The sequence below is a fragment of the Anopheles arabiensis genome, chromosome 2 (assembly GCF_016920715.1).
Source record: "Anopheles arabiensis isolate DONGOLA chromosome 2, AaraD3, whole genome shotgun sequence".
Taxonomy (NCBI): Eukaryota; Metazoa; Arthropoda; class Insecta; order Diptera; family Culicidae; genus Anopheles; species Anopheles arabiensis.
The window spans coordinates 30,511,750-30,533,112 of record NC_053517.1 but is presented as its reverse complement, the minus strand read 5'-3'; the positions used below and the strand labels follow the sequence as shown (position 1 = coordinate 30,533,112).

Below are 21,363 nucleotides of genomic sequence, written 5' to 3'. Positions count from 1 at the left end.
GAAATGCTGGCAACACTTCGCCTAAATTCCGAACGTAAATAAAAACAAAAGCACGTGCGCTGGAAGAGCATGCGTCAAAGTCAGCTGTTTGATTGGGTTGGTTGTTTGTTGTGTTGATTTCGCGGCTACCGGTGCAAGAGTTAGTTTGTTTTTGCGTTACCTGCGACAAAGACTGGCAAAACTGTGATAAAGCATTGTATTAGTAAACATAGCATAAGTATGGTGCGTGTGGATTTATCGAAGCTTACGCACCTTCAGAAGGATGCGAGCCAGGTGCGTAATATCTGCATTCTGGCCCACGTGGACCACGGCAAAACCACGCTGGCAGATAGTTTGATCGCAAGCAATGGCATCATTTCCACGCGCTTGGCTGGCAAGCTGCGCTACATGGACAGCCGGCCAGACGAGCAGGAGCGTCAGATCACGATGAAGAGCAGCAGCATTGCGCTGTACTTTCGGCACGAATCGAACGACGCACACAGCACCGGCGAGGAAGAGTATTTGGTCAACTTGATCGATTCACCGGGCCACGTAGATTTCAGCAGCGAGGTGTCAACCGCCATTCGGCTTTGCGACGGGGCAATAATCGTGGTCGACGTCGTGGAAGGCGTTTGTCCGCAAACACGCGTCTGTCTGCAGCAAGCGTACAACGAGCAGCTGTCCACCGTGCTGCTGTTGAACAAAATCGACCGACTGGTGCTGGAAAAGCGGCTAGAACCGGCCGAAGCGTACCACCATCTTGCGCAGGTGCTGGAGCAAGTGAACGCCGTCGTAGGGAACCTGTTCGCGACGGATGTTTTGGCCCGGGAACAGATCAGTACGACGGCGGATCAAACATCCGCGCTGGAGGAGGCGGACGATTCGTTCCTGTACTACACACCGCAGCAGGGCAACGTGCTGTTTGGTTCGGCGCTCGATGGATGGGCTTTCGATTTGGCAACCTTCGCCCGGCTGTACCACGGTAAGCTGGAGGGCGTACAGGACAGTGGCGAGCTGTTGAACGCACTGTGGGGAGACTATTTCTATTCACCGCGCAAGAAAGCGATAGAGCCCGGTGCCACGGAAAAGGGTCGCAAGCCGCTCTTCGTGCAGCTGGTCCTGGACAATCTGTGGAACATATACGGGTTGGTGGAAAACCGAGACGAAGCGAAGCTGCGAACCATCTCGGAACGGTGCGGTGTGGTGCAGAATGTGCGCGACCTGAAGCACGCCGATGGACGGGTGCCGGTGAGGAACCTGTTGGCCGGCTGGCTGCCAATGGAACGATCGCTGCTGGGTGCGGTTTGCCGAACGGTCCCCAACCCGACCGGCATTAGCGAGATGAAGGCGGAAAAGCTGCTCTGCTCTCGGTTGGCCGACTTCGCGTCATATCCGGCGGAAACGCAAGCTCTCAAGCGTGACATTATGCGTTGCCGGGCGGACAGCGAACGGTTGATTGTGTTCGTTTCGAAAATGTTTCCTATCGAGCACGGTGCACTAGCGGGAGCGAAGGACACACTGGAACGTTTAACGAAGGCGCTCTCGCTCACCGAGCCTGAGGACGGTGGATGTGACGGGGAGACGGAAATATTTCTGGCCTTTGCCAGAGTGTACAGCGGTACGCTGAGAAGAGGATCGCGCGTGTTCGTGATTGGACCCAAGTATGATCCACGTACGATGATCACGACGGACGATGCCGGTGCGAATCCGCACCTGGTTGAGATCGAAATCGATAGTCTGTTCCTGCTCATGGGCCGTCAGCTTGAACCGGTCGATGCAGTGCCGGCAGGTAATATCGTTGGCATCGGAGGTCTGCAGAACGTGGTGCTGAAAACGGGTACGCTTAGCAACACCCGCTACTGTCCACCGTTTGTCGATCTTCCCCTGATAGCGACACCGATCCTGCGCGTGGCCGTTGAGCCGAAGGATATTCAAAAAATGCCCCAGCTAGTGCGTGGGCTTAAGCTGCTCAATCAAGCGGACGCTTGCGTGGAGGTGCGCGTGCAGGAAAGTGGTGAGCATGTGCTGTTAACGCTCGGCGAAGTGCATCTGGAACGGTGCATCAAGGATCTGCAGGAAACGTACGCAAAAATTGAGCTGAACGTGTCGAAACCGATCGTACCGTTTAAGGAAACAATCGTCCCGTTCGTACCGACGTCGGAGGATAATCCAGAGGAGGAAATAGCAAAGGATCGTGAGAAAGACAAAACGGTTACGCTTCAAACGCCAAACCGGCAGTGTACGATCAAGCTGATAGCAATGCCACTGTCGCAGGAGGTGGTCGACCTGCTAAACACCAACGAACCGGTACTGAAAGCCTACATAAAGGCACACGAAGCGAAACAACCACTACCGCAGGCGCTGCAGGATTCGATCAGTGAGCTTCGGGCGGGGCTGACCCAGCTGCTGCCCGAAACGGTGCCGTTCGATCGAATTTGGTCCTTTGGGCCGAAAAAGTGTGGTACGAATTTGCTTGTAAACGGGACCGATTTCAAGCATACGGCCGTGTGGTACGAGAATGAGACGACCGAGCAGACGGCGGACGATCCACGCGCGCAGTACGAGTCGTCGTTTTTGAACGGGTTTCAAATGGCTTCGTTGGCGGGACCGCTGTGCGATGAGCCGATGCAGGGCGTGTGCTTTTTGGTGGAACGCTGGGAATTAGACGTGACGATCGGTGTGGATCTTGCTTCGGTTGCGTCTCACGGACCACTTTCAGGTACGTGGTGGTTGAAATGAATGTACGTTATTTGAAGAAACGTAATTAAATGATGCTTATTTCTCACACTCTGCAGGTCAAATCATGTCCGCCGTTAAGGAAGGATGTAAGAAGGCTTTCCAGAATCAACCACAACGGCTCGTTCACCCAATGTACAGCTGTAACATAACAGTGAACTCGGATGTGCTTGGTAAGTGACTGTCTTTTTTAAATTTAGAATTATTTTTTATTGAAAAACACAAATTGTACATTGGATATGATTGAAAACGGTTTAGCCACGTGCTGGCAACACTGTGTCAATAATGACATACCTACCCCTCGCCATAGACCTGTCAAAATCGTTTTGTTTTCTTGGTAGCTGTCAAACGTACTGCGCATCGCGTTGTCAAACCGAGCACATGGTTTGTTGTCGATTGGAACAAGCGGCGACGACGACCAAAATTCCCCAATTTTACCGACAGAAAGGTAAAAAGTGTGCAAAGTTGCTTGTGTTACTTTCTTCTGTTGCAAAGTGCGTGTGATATTGTGTGTAAAAAGCCCCATTTAAGCGCTCACAGCAATGGGTAAAAAGGCAAAAGTAGGAAAGGATCGGCGGGATAAGTTCTACAAGCTCGCCAAAGAGTCCGGGTACCGGTCGCGTGCCGCATTCAAGTTGATTCAGTTGAACCGACGCTTCGGATTCTTGCAGCAGTCGCAAGTATGTCTCGATCTGTGTGCCGCTCCCGGCGGTTGGATGCAGGTGGCGAAGCAGAACATGCCCGTCTCGAGCATCGTGATCGGTGTGGATCTGTACCCGATCAAGAACGTGCCGGGCTGTATCAGCCTGATCGGCGACATTACGAGCGACAAAACGAAGGCCGATCTGGCAAAGGAGCTGAAGACGTGGAAAGTGGACGTCGTGCTGAACGATGGGGCACCGAATGTGGGTAAAAACTGGCTGCACGATGCTTACCAGCAGGTCTGTCTGACGCTTAGCGCCGTCAAGCTGGCCACGCAGTTCCTGCGCCCGGGCGGATGGTTCATCACGAAGGTGTTCCGCTCGAAGGACTACAACGCGCTGATCTGGGTGCTGAAGCAGCTGTTCCGCAAGGTGCATGCGACCAAACCGTCCGCTTCGCGTAAGGAGTCGGCCGAAATCTTCGTCGTCTGCCAGTACTACAAGGCGCCGGACAAGATTGATCCACGCTTTTTGGACTCGAAGTATGTGTTCGAGGAGCTGGACATCCAGTCGAAGGACATTTCGTCGAACAACATTCTGAAGGAGTTGGAGCGCAAAACGCCCAAAAAACCGAAGGTGGAAGGTTACGACAGCACGGACGTGCGTAAGATTATAACCGCGCTGGAGTACATGCAGAGCGACAAGCCGCTGGCCCTGCTGAGCCGCGTGACAGAAATTACCTTCACCAAGGCGGACGAAGCAATTGCAAACCACCCGCGCACCACGACGGAGCTGAAGGAATGTTGCAAGGATATAAAGATCCTGGGCCGTAAGGATATCAAGGAACTGTTGCGCTGGCACAAGCTGCTCAGCCCGGAGTTTACGGAGGCTGGCGAGGACAAAGCGGACGATAAGAAAAAGAAGGGCGAAGGCGAGGATGGAGCGAAGGACGACGACGACGAGGAAACGGATGTGGACGAGGAGATTGTGGAGTTGAAGCAGATTGAGAAGGAGATTGCGACCCTGCAAAAGGAGGAAGAGCGCAGCTCGAAGCGAATGCGCAAGAAGACCAACAAAGAGCGGGCAAAGCTGAACGAGAAACTGAGCCTGAAGATGGTCATCAAGGGCGATGCCGGCCCGACCGAGCAGGGTGAGGATATGGTGTTTTCGCTGAAGGACGTCGGCACCAGGCAGCAGCTGGAGAGCATCCTCGACCAGGCGCCAGACTTTGTGGTAGAAGATAAGTCGGAGGATGAGGGTGCGGAGGATGGCGAGTACGTGCGGTACGATCGCGAGACGAAGGGCGATCTGTTCGAGGATGATAAGCTGCTTTCCACCCAGCGAGCCGATAGCGATTCCGAGATAGATTCCGACTTCGACGAGAAGGGCCTTGCGATGGAATCGGACGACGAGGAGCTGAGCTTCGAGGAGGACGAAGATATGAAGGATCCGTCGGACGATGAGGACCGCAATCCGCTGATCACGGATCTGGACTACCGTAGCAAGGTGGACAAGCGGCTGCACCGGGCACAGCTGTGGTACGAGCAGGAAGCGTTCAAAAAGCACGACCTCCAAGCGAACGACGAGGAGGTGGTGGATTACGATCTGGACAAGATGATCGAGGCGTACAAGAAGGCGGGCGTGACGGTGCTTGGTACGGAGGGCGCCGATAACGGCAAGGAGTCGGAACCGCTGGGAAAGAAGGCCCGCCGCCGGTCCAAGCATGATGTGAACAAGCTGGACGGCGACGAGTCGAGCGATAGCAGCAGCTCGTCGGAAGATGAGGACGAACCACAGAACGCACAGGCAGTGGGCACGATGGTGCACAAGACGATAGAGAAGGTGGGTGGCGACAGCGAGGGCGGCTTCGAGATTGTGTCCTCCGAGAAGGTGCGCAAGCCGAAGAAGATCAAGCTGAGCGAGGAGGAGCTGGCGCTGGGACAGATGATAATTTCGGGCAAGAAGACGCGCCGCGATATCATCGATGCGGCGTTCAATCGGTACATGTTTAACGATACCAACCTGCCGGACTGGTTCGTTGCGGACGAGCTGAAAACGATGCAGCGCCATCTGCCGGTGCCGGAAGATGTGGTGGAGAAGTACCGCAAGTCGAAGGACGAGTTCAACGTGCGCACGATCAAGAAGGTGATGGAGGCGAAGGCGCGCAAGAAGCGGCACGCGACCAAGCGGCTGGAGAAGATCAAGAAGAAGGCGGAAACGATCATGGAGAACGTGGACAACACCAACCAGGAGAAGATTCGTCTACTGAAGAAGTAAGTATTGGAAGGTTCGTTCTGTTTTGTACAAATGTTAATGGTTTTCTGTTGTTGTAACCACTTCCCCAGGCTCTACAAAAAGGCCGACGCGAAGAAGAAGGATGTGACGTACGTGGTGGCGAAGAAGACGGGCGTTAGCGGCAAGAAGGTGCGCCGACCGAAGGGTGTCGAGGGTCGGTTCAAGGTGGTCGATCCGCGCATGAAGAAGGATCGGCGAGCCGAGATGGCGAAGGATAAGCGTTCGAAGAAACACGGCAAGGGTCGGGGTAAACCTGCTGCCGGCGGTAAGGGCCGAGGCGGCAATGCCAAGGCGAAGGCTGGGGGCAGTCGTAAGAAGTAAGGTTATTTTTTGGTGGGTTAATTCTATTGCTAGTGTAGAGCGTGTACACACAAGAATAGCGAGAGCAAAAATAGAAAACAAAACACATCGCTATAAACACTTATAAATAAATAATAAAGATACATTTATGGAACATGAAGGTGCATTCTGTAGCTTAAATTATGAAAGGGAAGCAAAACAATACGGCGTGTTAGTTAATCGTGTAGGAATTAGTGTCGCTTTTATTGCTCGTTCGATGGGTTAGCGATGGTTCCACAGTGGAACCACAAGCCAGACTACTAACAGTAGTTCTGCTTGGGATAAGGAAACGGCAGCCTTCGAGGCAGCCTTCTGTGCGATCGAACCGTTGCTTGTGCGTTTAGGCATAACGGTGGATAGGACAGTGGAACTGTTAGCACCTACTGTGGTCGACGAGTTCGATTTAACACTCGATGTCGAACCACTCCCCCCCGATCCTTTGCTCGTCGGCGTTGGAGTGATCAAAGGCGCTGGACGGTTGGAAGTCGGTCCGTCGGAAGCTTTGCCGTTCGCGGGCTGTCTCCGATCGCTACCGCCCGCTACTTTGCACTGACTGAGCACCTTCCAGCCTGCACAAATGTTACTACCGGCAAAGGTACAGCCCATATGATAGTTCCAAACGCCCGCCGTAGTGTAGTTCACCTGAAAGCACTGAAACTGGCTCGCGGACGGTGCTGCTTGCTTTGCTAGGGAGGGATTGTGCGGTTGCAGCAAAAGGTGCGTCATGTTAACGAGCGCAACGGTGCACTCTACCTCACCGGCGGTCGCAATGCAGCTGCTGTAGTTGTTAGCGGATTGACAGAACTTGCAACTGAAACCGTGCACTGCTAAGGAGCGCACAAGAGTAAAGGATTAGTGGAAGGATTTGAGGACACAATTAGGCGGGAAAAGCAGCTACCTGTACTCCATGCCAGTGGTAAAAGCACGACGATAACGGAACTCCAATGTGGGAACATGGCGTAAAAGTCTGTTACACTACCGTTCGGGAAGTATTTCGCCGCGTGACTAAAACCGATGGACTTGTAGCTGGCAATGAACAGTAACGTGTACAGAATATGGTCTGCAACAGAGAATGTACTGTTTGGTAAAAGGTAGAACAATCATTCCAACTGTTTCTTTCGAGTGTGCAAACGGTCCCACCGATCCCGCTTGCGTCGTCGTGCGTTCGATGCTCATTAGACGTGTTGAGACAAAATTACCAACAAATGCTAATTGTGCCTCCAGCGGGTTGACCAAATGAGTAGGCTGTGTCTAGCTCTTTTTCGTATATCGTTATTTTTTTATTCATAGTATTGCTACTAACATTATGTTAAGCTTATCTAGCGCCGTTATTAAATAGGTATGTGGATTTGTTTCACTACTTCAATTATTTGTTTCCATTCTTATCGCTCTACTGCTTCTAGTTCACCATTTTGTTGTGTGTGTGTGTGCATAAACATAGTGGTAGAAACGTGTCCAGTAAAATTCGATTCGGTTCCGCTCTATACCGAACCCAAACACACCTGTCGCGATGCTTCTTCTTCGAGCATTCTTTAATGTGTACGCTTACCAACGCGCGTTCCGCTCTCTAGAATCCTTTTCTGTTTTTTTACTTTATTTTACGCGGAATCGTATACTATTTACAAAGAAAGAAAGAACAAAAACACAGTTAAAGAGGATACAAATCCTCCCAAACTGTCTACTCGAAAACCAGCATTGTAGCACACTGGCAGGCTAAGAAAAAAAGAGAATTTTCTCTCTCTACGGTAATACAAAAACCGCTTCCTTTTAAAACAAACCCGGCCAACCCCGGATCCGGGCATTACTATTGCCTGGTCGATTTCCCAATTTCCTTTTCCGGGCGCGGGTGTGCGCGTTCGTTGGTATGATGGTGTGTGGTTAAATTAAAAGATAAGAGTTTGCAATAAATAGTCTCGAATAAAGTAATGATAATAAATAAGCAAGATTAGCAAAGCAATGTGCGGGGCAGAACGCGAGCAGCATCCAAAGCGGGAAACATTTGCCCATTGCACACACACACACACGCACCTCGTTCTTTCCATCACTGGTCGCCATGTTACGTGAAGCATAGTAAAAGCCTGCTGCGCTCCTAAAATCGGAGGATTGCTAAATATTACATGCACTTGTGTGTGTATGCGTGTGTTTTTTTCGGTTAAAATTCCATCCTCTCTCTCTCTCTCCACCCCTTTCTCACTCCCCCATTCCAGTCCCGGTGACTGTGTTTGAGTAGGCCTTGCGGGCGCAGTAGCGATGAAAAGAACGAGATATCGTGGATTCGTGTTGGGATTGCTGGCTGAGTTTCCCGTTTGCTGCCGGAGCCTAAGCCGCCCAAATGCTGCTGCTGCTGCTGTATGTTCACGTGTCAGTCAGTCAGGGTGCAAACCGTTTGCTTAATCCTGTCCTTAAAGTTGTACCGTACATCGGAATCGGTAGATAAAACGATTCCCGGATGGCGCCGGCCCGGTGCGTGGTCGCGATCCGGAACCGTTTTATGCGCCCGATGTGTAACTGTTTTCGTATGTAGCGGCTTGGCGATTTGCGCTGATTAAAAGTGCGGCTAGGTTTGTAACACTACTGGACGTGGCCGCAGACACGTGGAATATCCGTACAGCTAGTAATCGTATTGATCAATAAATAAATAAAGGGAGCGCGGGTCCGAAACCCAGGGCCGCCCAACCAGGCTGGCCAGTTTCGTTGGGAGCGAGCTACATATTTGTAAAGTATATGAAGGTATTACAACTAATGCAGGTGGATGATCATAATGGAAAAAGGAGGAGGGGGAACACATGTAAGGAATGGACTGTCGCCGCTGCATCCGCTATCCCCTTACTATAGCTTCCCTAAAAGCGGACAAAGGTGGTCGTCTTCCCCGTGGGGTTTTTGTCGTTTTGTGTGTGTGTTTGTCTGCTGAAGGATTGTAACATCCTCTGGCCCTTAATTTTCGCTGCCCACTGTGCCGTCCGTGGTGTTCTGGTACGTCCGGAACGATACCGACTCGGTCTGCGTGTCCTCGGTGGCGGCCGTGATGGCGGCAGAGTTCGCACGGTACGACGAGACGGGCTGCCGCGACGGCACCTTCCACTTGTTGTACGTGCTGCTGGCGGGCGTCTTCGCCGGCTTCGAGGCGTAGTAGCTGGAGGTTTCCGGCGGTACGCACAGCATACCGTACACGTTGATACCGGGCAGCCCGGCGTACGTTGGCTGATCGTGCGCCAGCGGTCCCTCTGTGTATTGCGGGTGGGAATGGGAAAAGAGACAAACATTCGATTAGCACCGTGTGGAGGCTTCTCCCTTTCCCAGCTCTGCTGCTTACCGAGCCGATAGTGGGGCGGACACTTGCAGATCACCAGATAGTGCGACTTGCCCGTCCGGGTGTTCTGGAGCGCTAGGATGGACCAGTCCTTCGGGGCGCGGCAGTCCCGCAGCTCGTTCGTGTTTTCGCACGTCTTCGCCAGCGTAATGGCGCGCTTCTGCTGATTGCCCACCAGCTTGATCGTGTGGTTGTCGTCCTCGTTCAGACTAGCTGAGCACGGATCGCGGTATCTGCAGAAAAAAGGCGAAAATAGATGATCGTGAGTGAAGAATAATTACAGCAGCGCGCGCAGCAAAGGGTTTGTCCCGGGGATGTGTGTTCGGATCGCGTTGGCTCTCGGGAAGGGGGGGTGATCAGAGGGGGGGAGGAATGGGTGGAGGACAACACGATAGCTTGCTGAGAGATGCGCTGATAAAGCGGTGTTGTAAGTGCCGTTAATGAATGTTGTTTTTTTCCTTCTGTTGGAATTGCTTGTTTTACTTAAGCGTTGCCGTTGTTACCGGTTTATACAGTGACAGAAATTGTTATAGGGTCATCTGTTTTTTTAACAACTTTTTATATCGGTAGGCTCCCACCTCAAACGCTTGTTGTTAAATTGTTTATAATGATAAACAAATAATTCGTGTAAGGCTATAACGAGTTGATGTTTGGTAAAAACAGCTGATAAAGAGTGCTGACGGAGACATCGTTATTATATGTGTTACGTTTACGTCCAAATAGCTCTTGAATTTTGTAGATCTAGAGTTATCGAAATGAATTCAACGTATCGGCCGATGATTTTAATCTGATTGGAGGCAGAACAATTATTCTTAACAATTAGTAATAATAATGAAATACACTCGCGTCAGGAATCCGCTGACTCGGCGCGGTAGCGAGCCGATGGTAGGGAGTTGCCGATGCAGCCGTTGGTCAACACGACACCGGACACCGTCAGCAGATTTCAGAACGCATCCCACACATATCTAAGCGTAGGAAATGGGGACAGCTAGGTTTATGTTTAGATTCAGAATTCATCCGCGACATAGCTGTTAAGGCCCTATTCCAGTATAGGAATAATTCAGGAATTCACCATCTGTCGTTGACCACATTTGACAGCAAAATCCGCTTCGCCAATGTAATAACACGCTCGGAATGCTGGAACGGAATTTTATGTTAAATCTTTCTTTCTATTTAAAATAATACTTTGCTGAAGGAGTTCTTTAGCAAAGACACTTTCGAGGTAAAAGCTGTCAAGCCATTTAGACGTACCAATTCCATTTAAAATTCCCAAATGTGATAGAGTCTTCAAAAAAAGCGATTGATAAGGATTTTTGTAAATAAATGATGATGAAATGTTGTACATGTTATAAGGCTCAAGTCAGCTTTCCACCAAAATTTGCTCGAGAATGAGAATACGCTTAAAGAAACTTCTGCCACTGTAATTGATCCAATGAACCAATTAGTAAACCGAAACCGAAGCTCTCTTGCACGGAATCTTCACGTATGTCAGCTTGGTTGAAATCTTAACACATATTAACCAATTGTAGCGTAAAGATGATATTTGTGCGTAACAGTCACTAAGTGTGTGTGTGTGTTACAATCTTCGTCATCTTCAGACATGATTCATGCGGCTCAGTTTTCCTGTTGACATTCCGGTGTTGAAAACAACGACGAACAACCGGCTGTGCAAACGCTGCAACACCACAGTATTGGTGAAACGCTCGTTTGTGGCAATGGTGCGCCAGTTTTTCGGGACTCTCGTCGATCGTCGCCTTTCGAAGCGAACTGCCCGTGGTGACAGTTTTTCGCCAGATGGCTTCCAGACAAGAGTCTCTCCAAAACCGTGGTACGTTAGGCGCTGGGCGCCTCCTCGTGGTGGCGCTGCTCGTGGCAACATGCTTCGTTGGCAGTGGTAGGTGTTGTGTGGAGTAACTAATTCCGTTTTCCGCGCGTAACTAATACTGCTGCTGCATTGATATTTCACCTCTTCCCCAATTGGGCACGTTGTGGCAGGATTGGCATCACTGAACTGCAAAATATGTCACTCGATCGGAAACTACGAGGAGTGTCTGCGCAGCCCGTCCGCCCCGTGTACGGCCTCGCTCGTCAACACGTCCCACCTGTTTCTGTCGTCCTCCAATCCGACCCTGCGCAACGTATCGTACCCCGGCCCAGTGCCGGAGTTCCAGTGCTTCCAGGTGAACTACACGGTTGGTGTGATGTGGCACTACCAGATGGGCTGCACGTACGCGACGACCAAAATCTGCGAGGGTTGGAAAACGGCCAGCAAGTGTCTTACGACTCGCTCGAACGTCATGGGCGTACCGGGACGGGTGAAGGTGCCACTGCGGGCCGATTATAACCCGAACGGGCCACCGATACAGATCCATCCGCGCCCGAACGCTGCGGCTGCGGCCGTACCAGTGCAGCACAGCACCCAACCACTGAACTGCAAAATATGTCACTCGACCGGAAACTACGAGGAGTGTTTGCGCAGCCCGTCCGCCCCGTGCACGGCCTCGCTCGTCAACACGTCCCACCTGTTCCTGTCGTCCTCCAATCCGACCCTGCGCAACGTATCGTACTCCGGCCCAGTGCCGGAGTTCCAGTGCTTCCAGGTGAACTACACGGTGGGTGTGATGTGGCACTACCAGATGGGCTGCACGTACGCGACGACTAAAATCTGCGAAGGTTGGAAAACGGCCAGCAAGTGTCGTACGACACTCTCGAACGTCATGGGCGTACCGGGACGGGTGAAGGTGCCACTGCGGGCCGATTATAACCCGAACGGGCCACCGATACAGATCCATCCGCGGCTGAACGGTGCCGCTGCCGCCGTACCAGTGCAGCGCAGCAGCAAGTCGGTCGCTTCCGGACGAAGTGCCATCGAATGTTTGTTCCTTTCGCTGGTGTTCGGTTGGGTGGCAACAACGCTGCTACGATACTGAGGGAGGGCGATGGTAGTTGAAATAAAGTTTTAAGAATTATGCTGTATGCCCGAAGAACGGTGCTTTTCCCCCCGTTTTTCTGTGAACAACATGTTCCGTCTAGACGCGCCCGGGGTCGGTACTAAGACTCGGCAGACTCGGTAGACAGTAAACCTTGCCCGTTGAAGGTTGAAGCCGTTACGCGTAAAGGTGTGTAACGGACGCACGGCTGTTCGGAATAGATATATTATCAGTGTAAGTATAGGAGTGCGTAGTTTGTTGAAATTAGAAAGCTACACACGCTGCATGGAAAGCAAAGCGCGTCTCCATACGGTGCACAATTGAATCGAAAGTATCGCTCGCTGCTCACAATCAGATCATCTCGCTGCGGCGTGTAAGCGATCCCCATGCGGTGCGGGAAACTCAGCTTCTACCTTCCCACACACATAAGCACACGTGGGTGAAGCGATGAAGATAGTAGCACACACACATATTGTGAACCAATTATTAATTGACCGCTTTCAAACTGGCGCTGGCCGGGCGATCTGTTGCCCTCTAATGTTCATTAACTTTTGCCTCGCTGTTTGGTGGTCGATCGTTGATCGGAAACTGATGCGGCCACCGTGTGTGTGTGTGTGTGTGTGAGGGGCTGAAATTTCAGGTCACCGAAATTTACCGGACTCGGCCAATCGAACCACTTACTTCCGGTCATTGATTCCGATTGCGATCGGGGGATCATCATTACCCACCAGCAATCGAAAGATGATCGATCGTCGGTGGAATTTAATCACTCGTGCCCGATCAGCGCACAGGTGCGTGTACCATATTCTTTCCGTGCTGTCCACACACACACACACACACACACACACATATGTGGGGGTGATGGTGAAAATTTTCGAGTTGCCCCTTTCTCTCTCTCTCTCCCCGCCTCCCTTACACACTTTACACGCACCGGGCCGGAAGGTGGATGATTTTTCCGATCCGGCAGGCCCAGTAACCCGGTTGGCCTCGGGACGCGGTTATTGCAACCAATTTATCTCCCTCTATACACATACACACACAGACACACAAACGCAGACATATGGACAAACCAATGAAAATTTGGAAAATGTTCGGCCACTCCTCGTCCGATCGAACGAAACCCAGTTTTTCCCCCACGTGGTCCGAAGGGAGAAATTTTCGCATATCGATCGAGTGCAATTCGATTCGATTATGATTTGCCGTGAGTGAATTGTTGTCTGCTGACTGGTGATGAGGGGAGGTGGGTGGGTCACGATCGCGAGACGGAGAAGCAGAGCAAAATAATCGCACAAATGAAATAATGCGAATAACAAAATGCGAACACACCACATCAGGGAAATGAAACAATTTTTTTTTGTGTAGAGGTGCTGCTGGTGGAAAGTTTTTGGAGCGAACTTCCTCTCCTCCTCATCCCCTAATTGCCAAAGCAAGGGGAGGTTCGATTATTAAATGGATCTTTCCGATTTGCAGCTCCACCGAGAAATGTTCAATCATAACCGATAAGAAATGGACTGAAATCTTCCTGCACTGATGGGCGATAATTGAATAATGCTTTTGCATTAAGCTTTTATTTTTACAAAATTAAATTTATTTTGCATGAGTTTGTGCATGCGAGTCGCAAGTTGAAAAGATAAAGCAAACATTTGACTCCTTCAACGCTTTGAACTCCCGAGGCAAACAGTCAACGCAATGGAATTAATTAATCAAAAAAGGCATAACAAGATAAGTACAATGTTTCGATGACTTGTGCTCCCCGCACGGACACACTTTTCGCTAACATTTGCTTGGCGGTGTCAATCGGTTACATTTATCTCTTTCCGCTTTACCACCCCACGGGCTTAATGAGCTTGCAACCCTTGCGGGTGATTATTGTACACGCGATTGCAGGAATGGAAATCATTAGAGTTTACACAGTCGAAGGGTCCGAGCGGTTCGCTTAGATTCCCTCATCGGTGGGAGGTCACACCATCGTGCGGTTACGGTCGGAGAAAGTCCCACCACCCTCCCTGGGTGGAGGGAAATTTGTAGCCAATGAGATTATTATTTTAGCGTAATCATTAGCCCGGACGAGGACGCTGCGTAAGCAGAAAGGAGCTTTTGTTACGTGCAGCCGCGCTGATCATACTCCCGCTTTGTGCATTGATCGATGTGAGTGAGGTACAGGTTCAGTTTGACCTTCACTTTGCGCTGCAAACACCACGCCAAGGTGGTGCAATCAACAACACTCAGGGGGATGTAAATGACAGGGAGATATTGAAGGGTGGATCTTATGCCTTTTTCTTCCCGTCGCTCGTTGTATGACAGCATGGTGGTGATCGCAAACGGGGTTAAAATGATTGATAGTGTATGATTTGGTGTAAGTGATGGATAAACAAAAAACCCTCGGCATGCAGTTTTTATTGTCTTGTGATGATGCCCTCCCGCGTGGTGTTCAGCGGGGGCAATTGATTTTTACAACACTCTCGCTACAAAGGAAAGCTAAAGGACGCAGTTAAGCGACTGCTTGCAATGTGATGGCCAAACAAATGCGGTGTGTTTGTTGTTTGCTTTCTCTGCTCACTCATCACTTCACTTCACTGTTGTACGAGTGTTAATTTATGTGTAAACTGTGGCAATGATCCAATGTGGATTAGTGTGCGATTAGACATGGGTGATTAAATTCCGCTGCGATTTATTTTAATGAGTGCTGTTAACAATTCCGCGCACGAAAGCGCATGGATCGATCGATAGGTTCCGATAGCAAAACACGACCAAGGTGCCCGAGCGCCGACGCGGACTTGTAAATTTTGCAAGTTATCGCAGGAGAGCCTCCAAGTTTTCCCCCCTCATGTTGCATAAATTCTTCGCCCGAGTTCGAGCGAGGTCGTCGTTGGTCTGAAGTTCGACACTAAGTTTAATTGGTATGCTTTGCCCAACACTGCCCAAGCATAGCATGGGCTAATCTTAGATGAATTGGTTTGTTGTTGTTCGGAACTTGTTCGTTTTTGTTGCATTTTGAAGTCACACTTGCTCGCACAGACGAAAAACGATACCAGAGGATCGATGGCCTGGCTTAAATCGGGCGATGCATCAGCGAACATGAGCCAACGGGTGTGCAATCTTGAGCTGAGTGGCCGGCAAACGATCCAGCAAAATGAGCTACTGAAGATAGGAGGGAGAGCTCTGGGTAATAATTCCTACTTGGGTCAGTAACGGATATGTTAATATAGAAGCAAAGCCCAACGCGAATGGCGCCCGAAAAATGGTGTACGTTTTTGTAGATCATCATCAGCAGCAAAAGATACACGGCAAAAAGACACTGCTGCTTGTCGGTTGCTGGCCATGGTAATAGCAAGCAAACGGCTTGTTTGACTGTAATCATGGTCGTGTAAATTGTGCCTGCTTCACACCATGACCCATTGCTCAAAAGCTTCCGTGGCTGACACATGTGGGGGGAGGTTAGGAGGCTTGTTTCTGGATCTGGCCTCCCTGCAGTGGACAGTGAACGCGAATCTAAATCAGTCAGGTGGGAAATGAGGCTACCCGTGTTCAGCGCATATTCATTATGCACAGGGCACAGGCGATGATGGTGTAAGAGAGCGTGCCATCGCGGACCTCGCGGCCGATCGTGTTCTTATTCTGGCTTTACCATCGATCGGCATCGTGAAGATGTCGCGAACAACCAACAGGGAACGACAGGGAGCATCGAGCGGGGAGAAAATATTGCATATTACCTAGACATTAGCGTTCGTTGTGGTTCGTAGGTTCGCTAGGGCTAGGGAACAATGTTACCCTTTGTCCGCTGGGACGACCTGTAATGCCGAGCTGAGGCACATTTTTCCAGCAGAAGTATGTCCCCGCGTGTTCGAGGCATTCGATACGCTCACACCCTTTGGTCTCCCCGAGTGTGCCTGCTGCATAATTGAAGCTGGCAGGGGTTCCAAAGAGGAAGGAGGTTGTGCTTCATTACAACGGCAGCACATTCTCGTACTAGTTGTCCCTCTGGGACGGGAAGGTGGGCCTCGCAAGGTGGTGCCCATCGGTATCCGAAATATAGATTTTAACGGAATTGCATTGTTAGTGGATGAACCGAAACGGTGGAATGGAAATTTGAATTCCTGGCTCCTCCCGGTGGCTTGAACCGTTGTCATTTGCTCGCCACTGGCTCTGGCTTTCCTGAGACAGTCGTGCATTAGCTTAGAAGGTGGCCAGCCCCCCAAAAATGCTTGTTCCTGTGCGGGAATTTACATCGTGATCGTGTTTCCTGGTGATTTAATTAAATACGTGACCCCTGCTGATGCTCCCGGGCGAACGGTGCTGTTTCGTAAAGGGAATAGAACATGTAACCGGAGTGCATGTCCCATGTTTGTGTGCTGGCATCGTGCACTAGCACTAGAAATTCTTACACGGCCCTATAAACGAGTAATAAACATTTCAATTCGGATAATGAGAAAAAGAATGTTAATGTCGTTTTTGCTAAGGATTGCCGGGGTGCGGGTAACGGCGAGTCGGCGAATCGGCTGATCAGTTGTAATGCAAACCGAAGAGGGTGGCTAGAAGTTGCTAACACGATCCGGTAATGGATCTTTAGTACGATGAAGTGAGATTGCTGGAGTACTGTATATAGAAGTATCACTTTTTTAGCTTGAGTATTATTTATAATGCTAAAATTTAGGTTCGATATGTAACTTGCCCGGTTTCACTATACATCTCTACACTTTTGTAATATCGTTGATGAGATTTCGTTACATACACATCCATATTTTCTCGTTAGATGGATTCCCCAATTTCACATGATACATCATAGGGTAAAAACAGAAATATTTGATAGCTTGAAATCGCTGCAAACATGTAAATTCACGACACCAACAGTCTACAGCATCAAAACAAACGATTCCTCTATGCCACACTTATGCTCTTGAAACATCAAATGTAAATATCCTTTCTCAAAGTTTCAAGAATCTATCTTGAAGTCGTTAAGGAATCTACAATTTAGTTCCGGGCAATATAAGACTCCTCTCTACTTCTTTGGAAATATTGGAGATGTTGAGGAAACTTACTATAAATCCTGCTTAGGGAATCAAGACAGTCTAATCACATTTGCCTTAAAAAAGAAAATTCGCCTGAAGCGGGCTACGGACTAAAGTATAAAAAGCTATAATTAAAGCCGGATTGGTCTACCCACATCAAACACGTTGAGATCAATGGCAGGAAGTGTTGAAATCTATAGAGAAACCCTGCAACGTGTGACATTTTAAACCCCTCCCCGACAAGTACACACTTTCCGCCTGGGAGTAATGAAATCGATCACACGACGCATAATCGACACGGGCGCTGGTGCAGAAAGGTTCATTGAAATCATCCGGTGTGCAGTGTTTACCCTTCCTCCCATCCCCTCGCATCGTCTCACTGAGGTCTGGGCACGACCTGTGCGATAAACCTGTCCGACACTAATTCGATTACCGTGTAGAAACGATTTATGGGTTCTTTTCCCGCTTTTGTTGTAAACACACAACGGCACCAGACACACATGATACACACACACATACACGTCTCTCATGCATTCCCCACACCGGTGTAAGAAATTCAATAAACTCCAATAACTGTAACCTCCCAGAGCATGCTTTTGCTGTGCCTGCTTGCTTTGCTGCCTTTTGTTTGTGCCAATAGCTCTTCTCTTCGCAATAGGGCTTTTTGTGCTGTGAGCCACGAGGGCGATCGTGCGCGTTGTGCGGTGGTGCGCCTGTCATACATCATGTTTAGCAGCTTGTTTAGTTTAGTTGCACCAAAGCATAATGAGACGCGCGAGCTTTGCGAACGAGTTTGGTGCGTTTGGGTTGACGCAGTCCGAAGACCGAAGCACCCGGGAAAGCTTCGAAGCATGATTGATGAGGGTAATTGCTTTCTGCACTCATCCGCCGTGACCGTGAGGCACTGCCGCGCTTCTCCCCCCTTTCCCGCTGCCCAAGGAGCAGGAGCCGCTGTGGGACCGACTGGCGATGCGCTTCACGGCCCGGCAGACGCCTTCTTCCGGCATGGTGGGGAATGACGATCCCACCAAGCCCACGCCGACCGACCCACGGTCACGGCGTTTCGGTGCGGAAAGTGAAAACCCCAATTACGTGTGTGGCGGGCTGCGTCTGCGTTCCACCCTCGTAAGCGCTGGAGGAACGTTTAGTTTTTTTGTTCACACACCAACACAATTTCTATCGGCCAGAGCCAGTTGGCGGGGTATGTGGGGCGATAGTTTTTGGGGGTTCTAAGGAACTCGATTTTGTCGTGAAAAGAAAACAAAATCGCGGAAAATTGGAAATTAATCAACCATTCACAACCATCCATCCCAGGTATGGGGTGATTGTCTCGGCAAGCTCCACAGCCTTGAGCTTTCGGGGGCCCGGGAAAGACCTTGATCTACAAATTCCGACGTCTCTCGTCGTCCCGAGGTCACTTGTGGGCATTCGCTGCCAGTGGGGGTAGTTCAATGACTCCGATGGAGGCGCATCGAAATCAACATATCTGTTGTGAGCGTTGCGGGAAGAGCCATTTTCACCAGTCATGTCAATTGATGGGGCGAACGACTCTACCTCCTGCATGGCCATCTTTCCAGACGCTCTCGTTACTGATTACGAAGAATGTTTTAATCGGTTTCGACTAAGCGATGGGTGGTGGGTTCTGGGTTTGAAAATGGGAAAACTGAACACACGGAACAACGCGCGCACAACCCAACCCGCAAGGGACTGTTGCCCTTTGGTGGTGGTGGTTGGCGCACAACAACTTACCTCGGCGGGCAGGCACACAGTGGCTGGGTGTAGTTCAGACGCACGTAGACAGCATTGCAGACCTGTTCTCGGACCCGGTGGATGGTTGGGAATAATGAGAAATGAGAAATGAAGGCAAAAAATAGAATATTGATTAGAACACGGCAGCAGATGAAGGCTAACGGTGTGTTTGTGTGCGCGAGCGCTGCGCCAATGCTTACCTGCTGGATGGCGCACTCGGGCAGGAAGTAGATATGCTGATTGTGTGGGTAATAATGGTACTTGGTGGGTGCGAGGCCAGTCTAAAATGGAAAGCAAAGAAAAAAAAAAGGAAACAAATGTGAGGAAAGGCGAACATTATCGGCTAATTCTGCTGCGCATTCTGGTGCAGCATGGAACATGAATTTGATTTTCGAGGATCTCCTCATTAGGTGTGCGTGTGTGTGTGTGGCAAGTTTATTTTTGGAATTTGGCGTAGATGTTGTTTCTTGGCGTGTATAGGCATGAGTTGGAAGCATTAACGGTGATTTTTGAGAAAGAAGAAAAGAATTACACACATGGAAACCATTGCCACCGAACTTAACTGAAATATCCCACTCGCTGCTCTGTGCATATTGTTTTGAGTAGCTGATGCTATCAACTTTATCCTATACCATCACTAATTACACATTTATCTCTTTCTCTTTTTCTCTCTTTCTGTCTTAATAGGAAAACTGTACGCCGTGATAGGGCGACGGCACGGGCGCATCCAGTCGGCGGATCTGATCGAGGGCAGCGGCCAGTTCGACGTGACCGCCGTCATACCGGTGATCGAGTCGTTTAACTTCGCAACCGAAATACGCAAGCAAACGTCCGGCCTGGCGATGCCGCAGCTCGTCTTCAGCCACTGGGAGACGGTCGAGATCGATCCGCACTGGGTACCGTCGACCGAGGAGGAGTACCTGCAGTACGGCGAGAAGGCCGACTTTACGAACGTGGCCCGCGTCTACATGGACGCGATACGCGAACGGAAGGGTTTGCCGGTGGAGAAGAAGCTGGTCGAGTTTGCGGAAAAGCAGCGCACGCTATCGAAAAATAAGTAAAAGCATCGTGCGGCGGACTGTTTGAGAAGCGTTTTAGAAAGAAGAAGCCGTAAAACGGACCCGACAGCGATACTTTTTTGAAGCACAACAAGAAAAAGGATTTCATTCTTCATTCTCTTGGCACAGGGACAGCGCAGGTAGTTTTGTGGATTGTTTTACCTATTTCTGATAAATTTAAGCAGTTAATCCTTAACATAATTGGTTTAAAGTCAGTGCCGTAATGGATGCTCGGTTACAGTACGATCAGCAAAGTGACTTTTCCTTTTAACGGCCACGTATTGAGAACGCGAAATCGCAACACGGTTTATTATAGATTCGTTTCCAGCTAATAGGGAACGGGGAGAAGAAAAAGAAGGCCAAAGCGTACGGGGTTGGACGTGCTGTGACCGAGCCAACACAACCGGGCAAGAAAAGCACAACCGGTTGAGGGGATGTGCTGCTAATCAACCGCAGACATATCTATATCCGTGGGTGGGTGGGTGGATGTTCTGTCGTTTCGATCCTCAGCAAATCAGGCGAAAGGCGATCCTCAGCGAAACCGAACGCCTGCGAACACGAAAGCGTGTAAAATAGATCAAACCACCATCGTCACCGCGTCGACGATGGCGCACGTTCGTCGCTTGATGGGATGGGATCTTTTCGGGTTACGAGGGGCGGCTGACCTAGAAAGTAAAATTTTTTAAAGCTCACACACGATTCCCGTCACACGGGTATGTGCTGTGTGTGTGTGCCGTGTGTGGTGTAGTTTTCCATCAACTGCAGCCCCGGGGTAGTGGGTTTGCTGTGAGGTTTTCCCCGGTGGATCGTATTTCCACGCCATGACTTTCCCCTGCGACAAGAAGCTTTTCGCTTTCCTTCTCCGTGGACTGTGCAAAACCAACATGGTCCAATGGTAGTGTTCTGTGATACGATCCCGCCTATTTGCAGACTGGAGGTGCATCCGACTAATTACACGTACATTGGTTGCGGTGCGACGACAATGGTTTCAACCGCAAACATATGCGTTGAGTATGTCAATTAGGAAAACGATGATGGCAAACCGTACAAGATCGTGTGTAGCGTGTAAGTGTACGGCAAGCAGCAGCAACAAAAGCGGTAGCATCCCATTCCCACACGCGCGACTCGTTGGCATTTTCCCCGATTTTCCCATCGGTCGGAAATGGGAATGGATAAGCGGGAGCGGGTAGCCACCGTAGATAAAGCTGCGTTGTGTTCGTCTTGATTGGTTTCACTTTCACGTATCGATGCACGGATTTACATGCGCATCTCCTCCGTGCGGGCAAATCGAGCGACTCGAGAGACGGGAAATGACAT

The 21,363-nt window shown here is 50.2% G+C and overlaps 5 protein-coding genes across 6 annotated transcripts in view; 3 read left to right on the top strand and 2 right to left on the bottom strand.

Annotated features, from left to right (window-relative positions):
- The first annotated feature begins 32 nt into the window (after positions 1-32).
- On the top strand, positions 33-20,293 carry LOC120898433 (elongation factor-like GTPase 1). The gene is made up of 3 exons (XM_040304279.1): positions 33-2,698; positions 2,775-2,888; positions 19,676-20,293. Exons 1-3 carry the CDS (start codon positions 220-222, stop codon positions 20,047-20,049), a joined length of 2,967 nt encoding a protein of 988 aa, XP_040160213.1. The 5' UTR covers positions 33-219; the 3' UTR covers positions 20,050-20,293.
- LOC120898434 (pre-rRNA 2'-O-ribose RNA methyltransferase FTSJ3) lies at positions 3,069-6,111 on the top strand. The gene is made up of 2 exons (XM_040304280.1): positions 3,069-5,629; positions 5,702-6,111. Exons 1-2 carry the CDS (start codon positions 3,258-3,260, stop codon positions 5,970-5,972), a joined length of 2,643 nt encoding a protein of 880 aa, XP_040160214.1. The 5' UTR covers positions 3,069-3,257; the 3' UTR covers positions 5,973-6,111.
- Positions 6,145-7,142, bottom strand: LOC120898438. Of its 2 annotated transcripts, none has more exons than XM_040304285.1 (2): positions 6,889-7,142; positions 6,145-6,817 (listed from the first exon to the last, which is right to left on the bottom strand). In XM_040304285.1, exons 1-2 carry the CDS (start codon positions 6,944-6,946, stop codon positions 6,213-6,215), a joined length of 663 nt encoding a protein of 220 aa, XP_040160219.1. In that variant the 5' UTR covers positions 6,947-7,142; the 3' UTR covers positions 6,145-6,212. The 2 variants fall into 2 exon arrangements, with proteins under 2 accessions (XP_040160219.1, XP_040160220.1); XM_040304286.1 differs by having other exon boundaries at positions 6,145-6,814.
- LOC120898435 (rho GTPase-activating protein gacJ) overlaps positions 7,243-21,363 on the bottom strand; it is a 65,686-nt gene continuing 51,565 nt past the window's right edge. The window contains exons 3-6 of the mRNA XM_040304282.1: positions 19,189-19,269; positions 18,989-19,050; positions 9,304-9,533; positions 7,243-9,214 (exon numbers count right to left, since the gene is read on the bottom strand). Of these exons, the coding sequence (XP_040160216.1) occupies positions 8,925-9,214; positions 9,304-9,533; positions 18,989-19,050; positions 19,189-19,269 (663 nt within the window). The 3' untranslated portion in view covers positions 7,243-8,924. The remainder of the gene's footprint in view (positions 9,215-9,303; positions 9,534-18,988; positions 19,051-19,188; positions 19,270-21,363) is intronic.
- Positions 10,786-12,319, top strand: LOC120898437. The gene is made up of 2 exons (XM_040304284.1): positions 10,786-11,194; positions 11,296-12,319. Exons 1-2 carry the CDS (start codon positions 11,095-11,097, stop codon positions 12,228-12,230), a joined length of 1,035 nt encoding a protein of 344 aa, XP_040160218.1. The 5' UTR covers positions 10,786-11,094; the 3' UTR covers positions 12,231-12,319.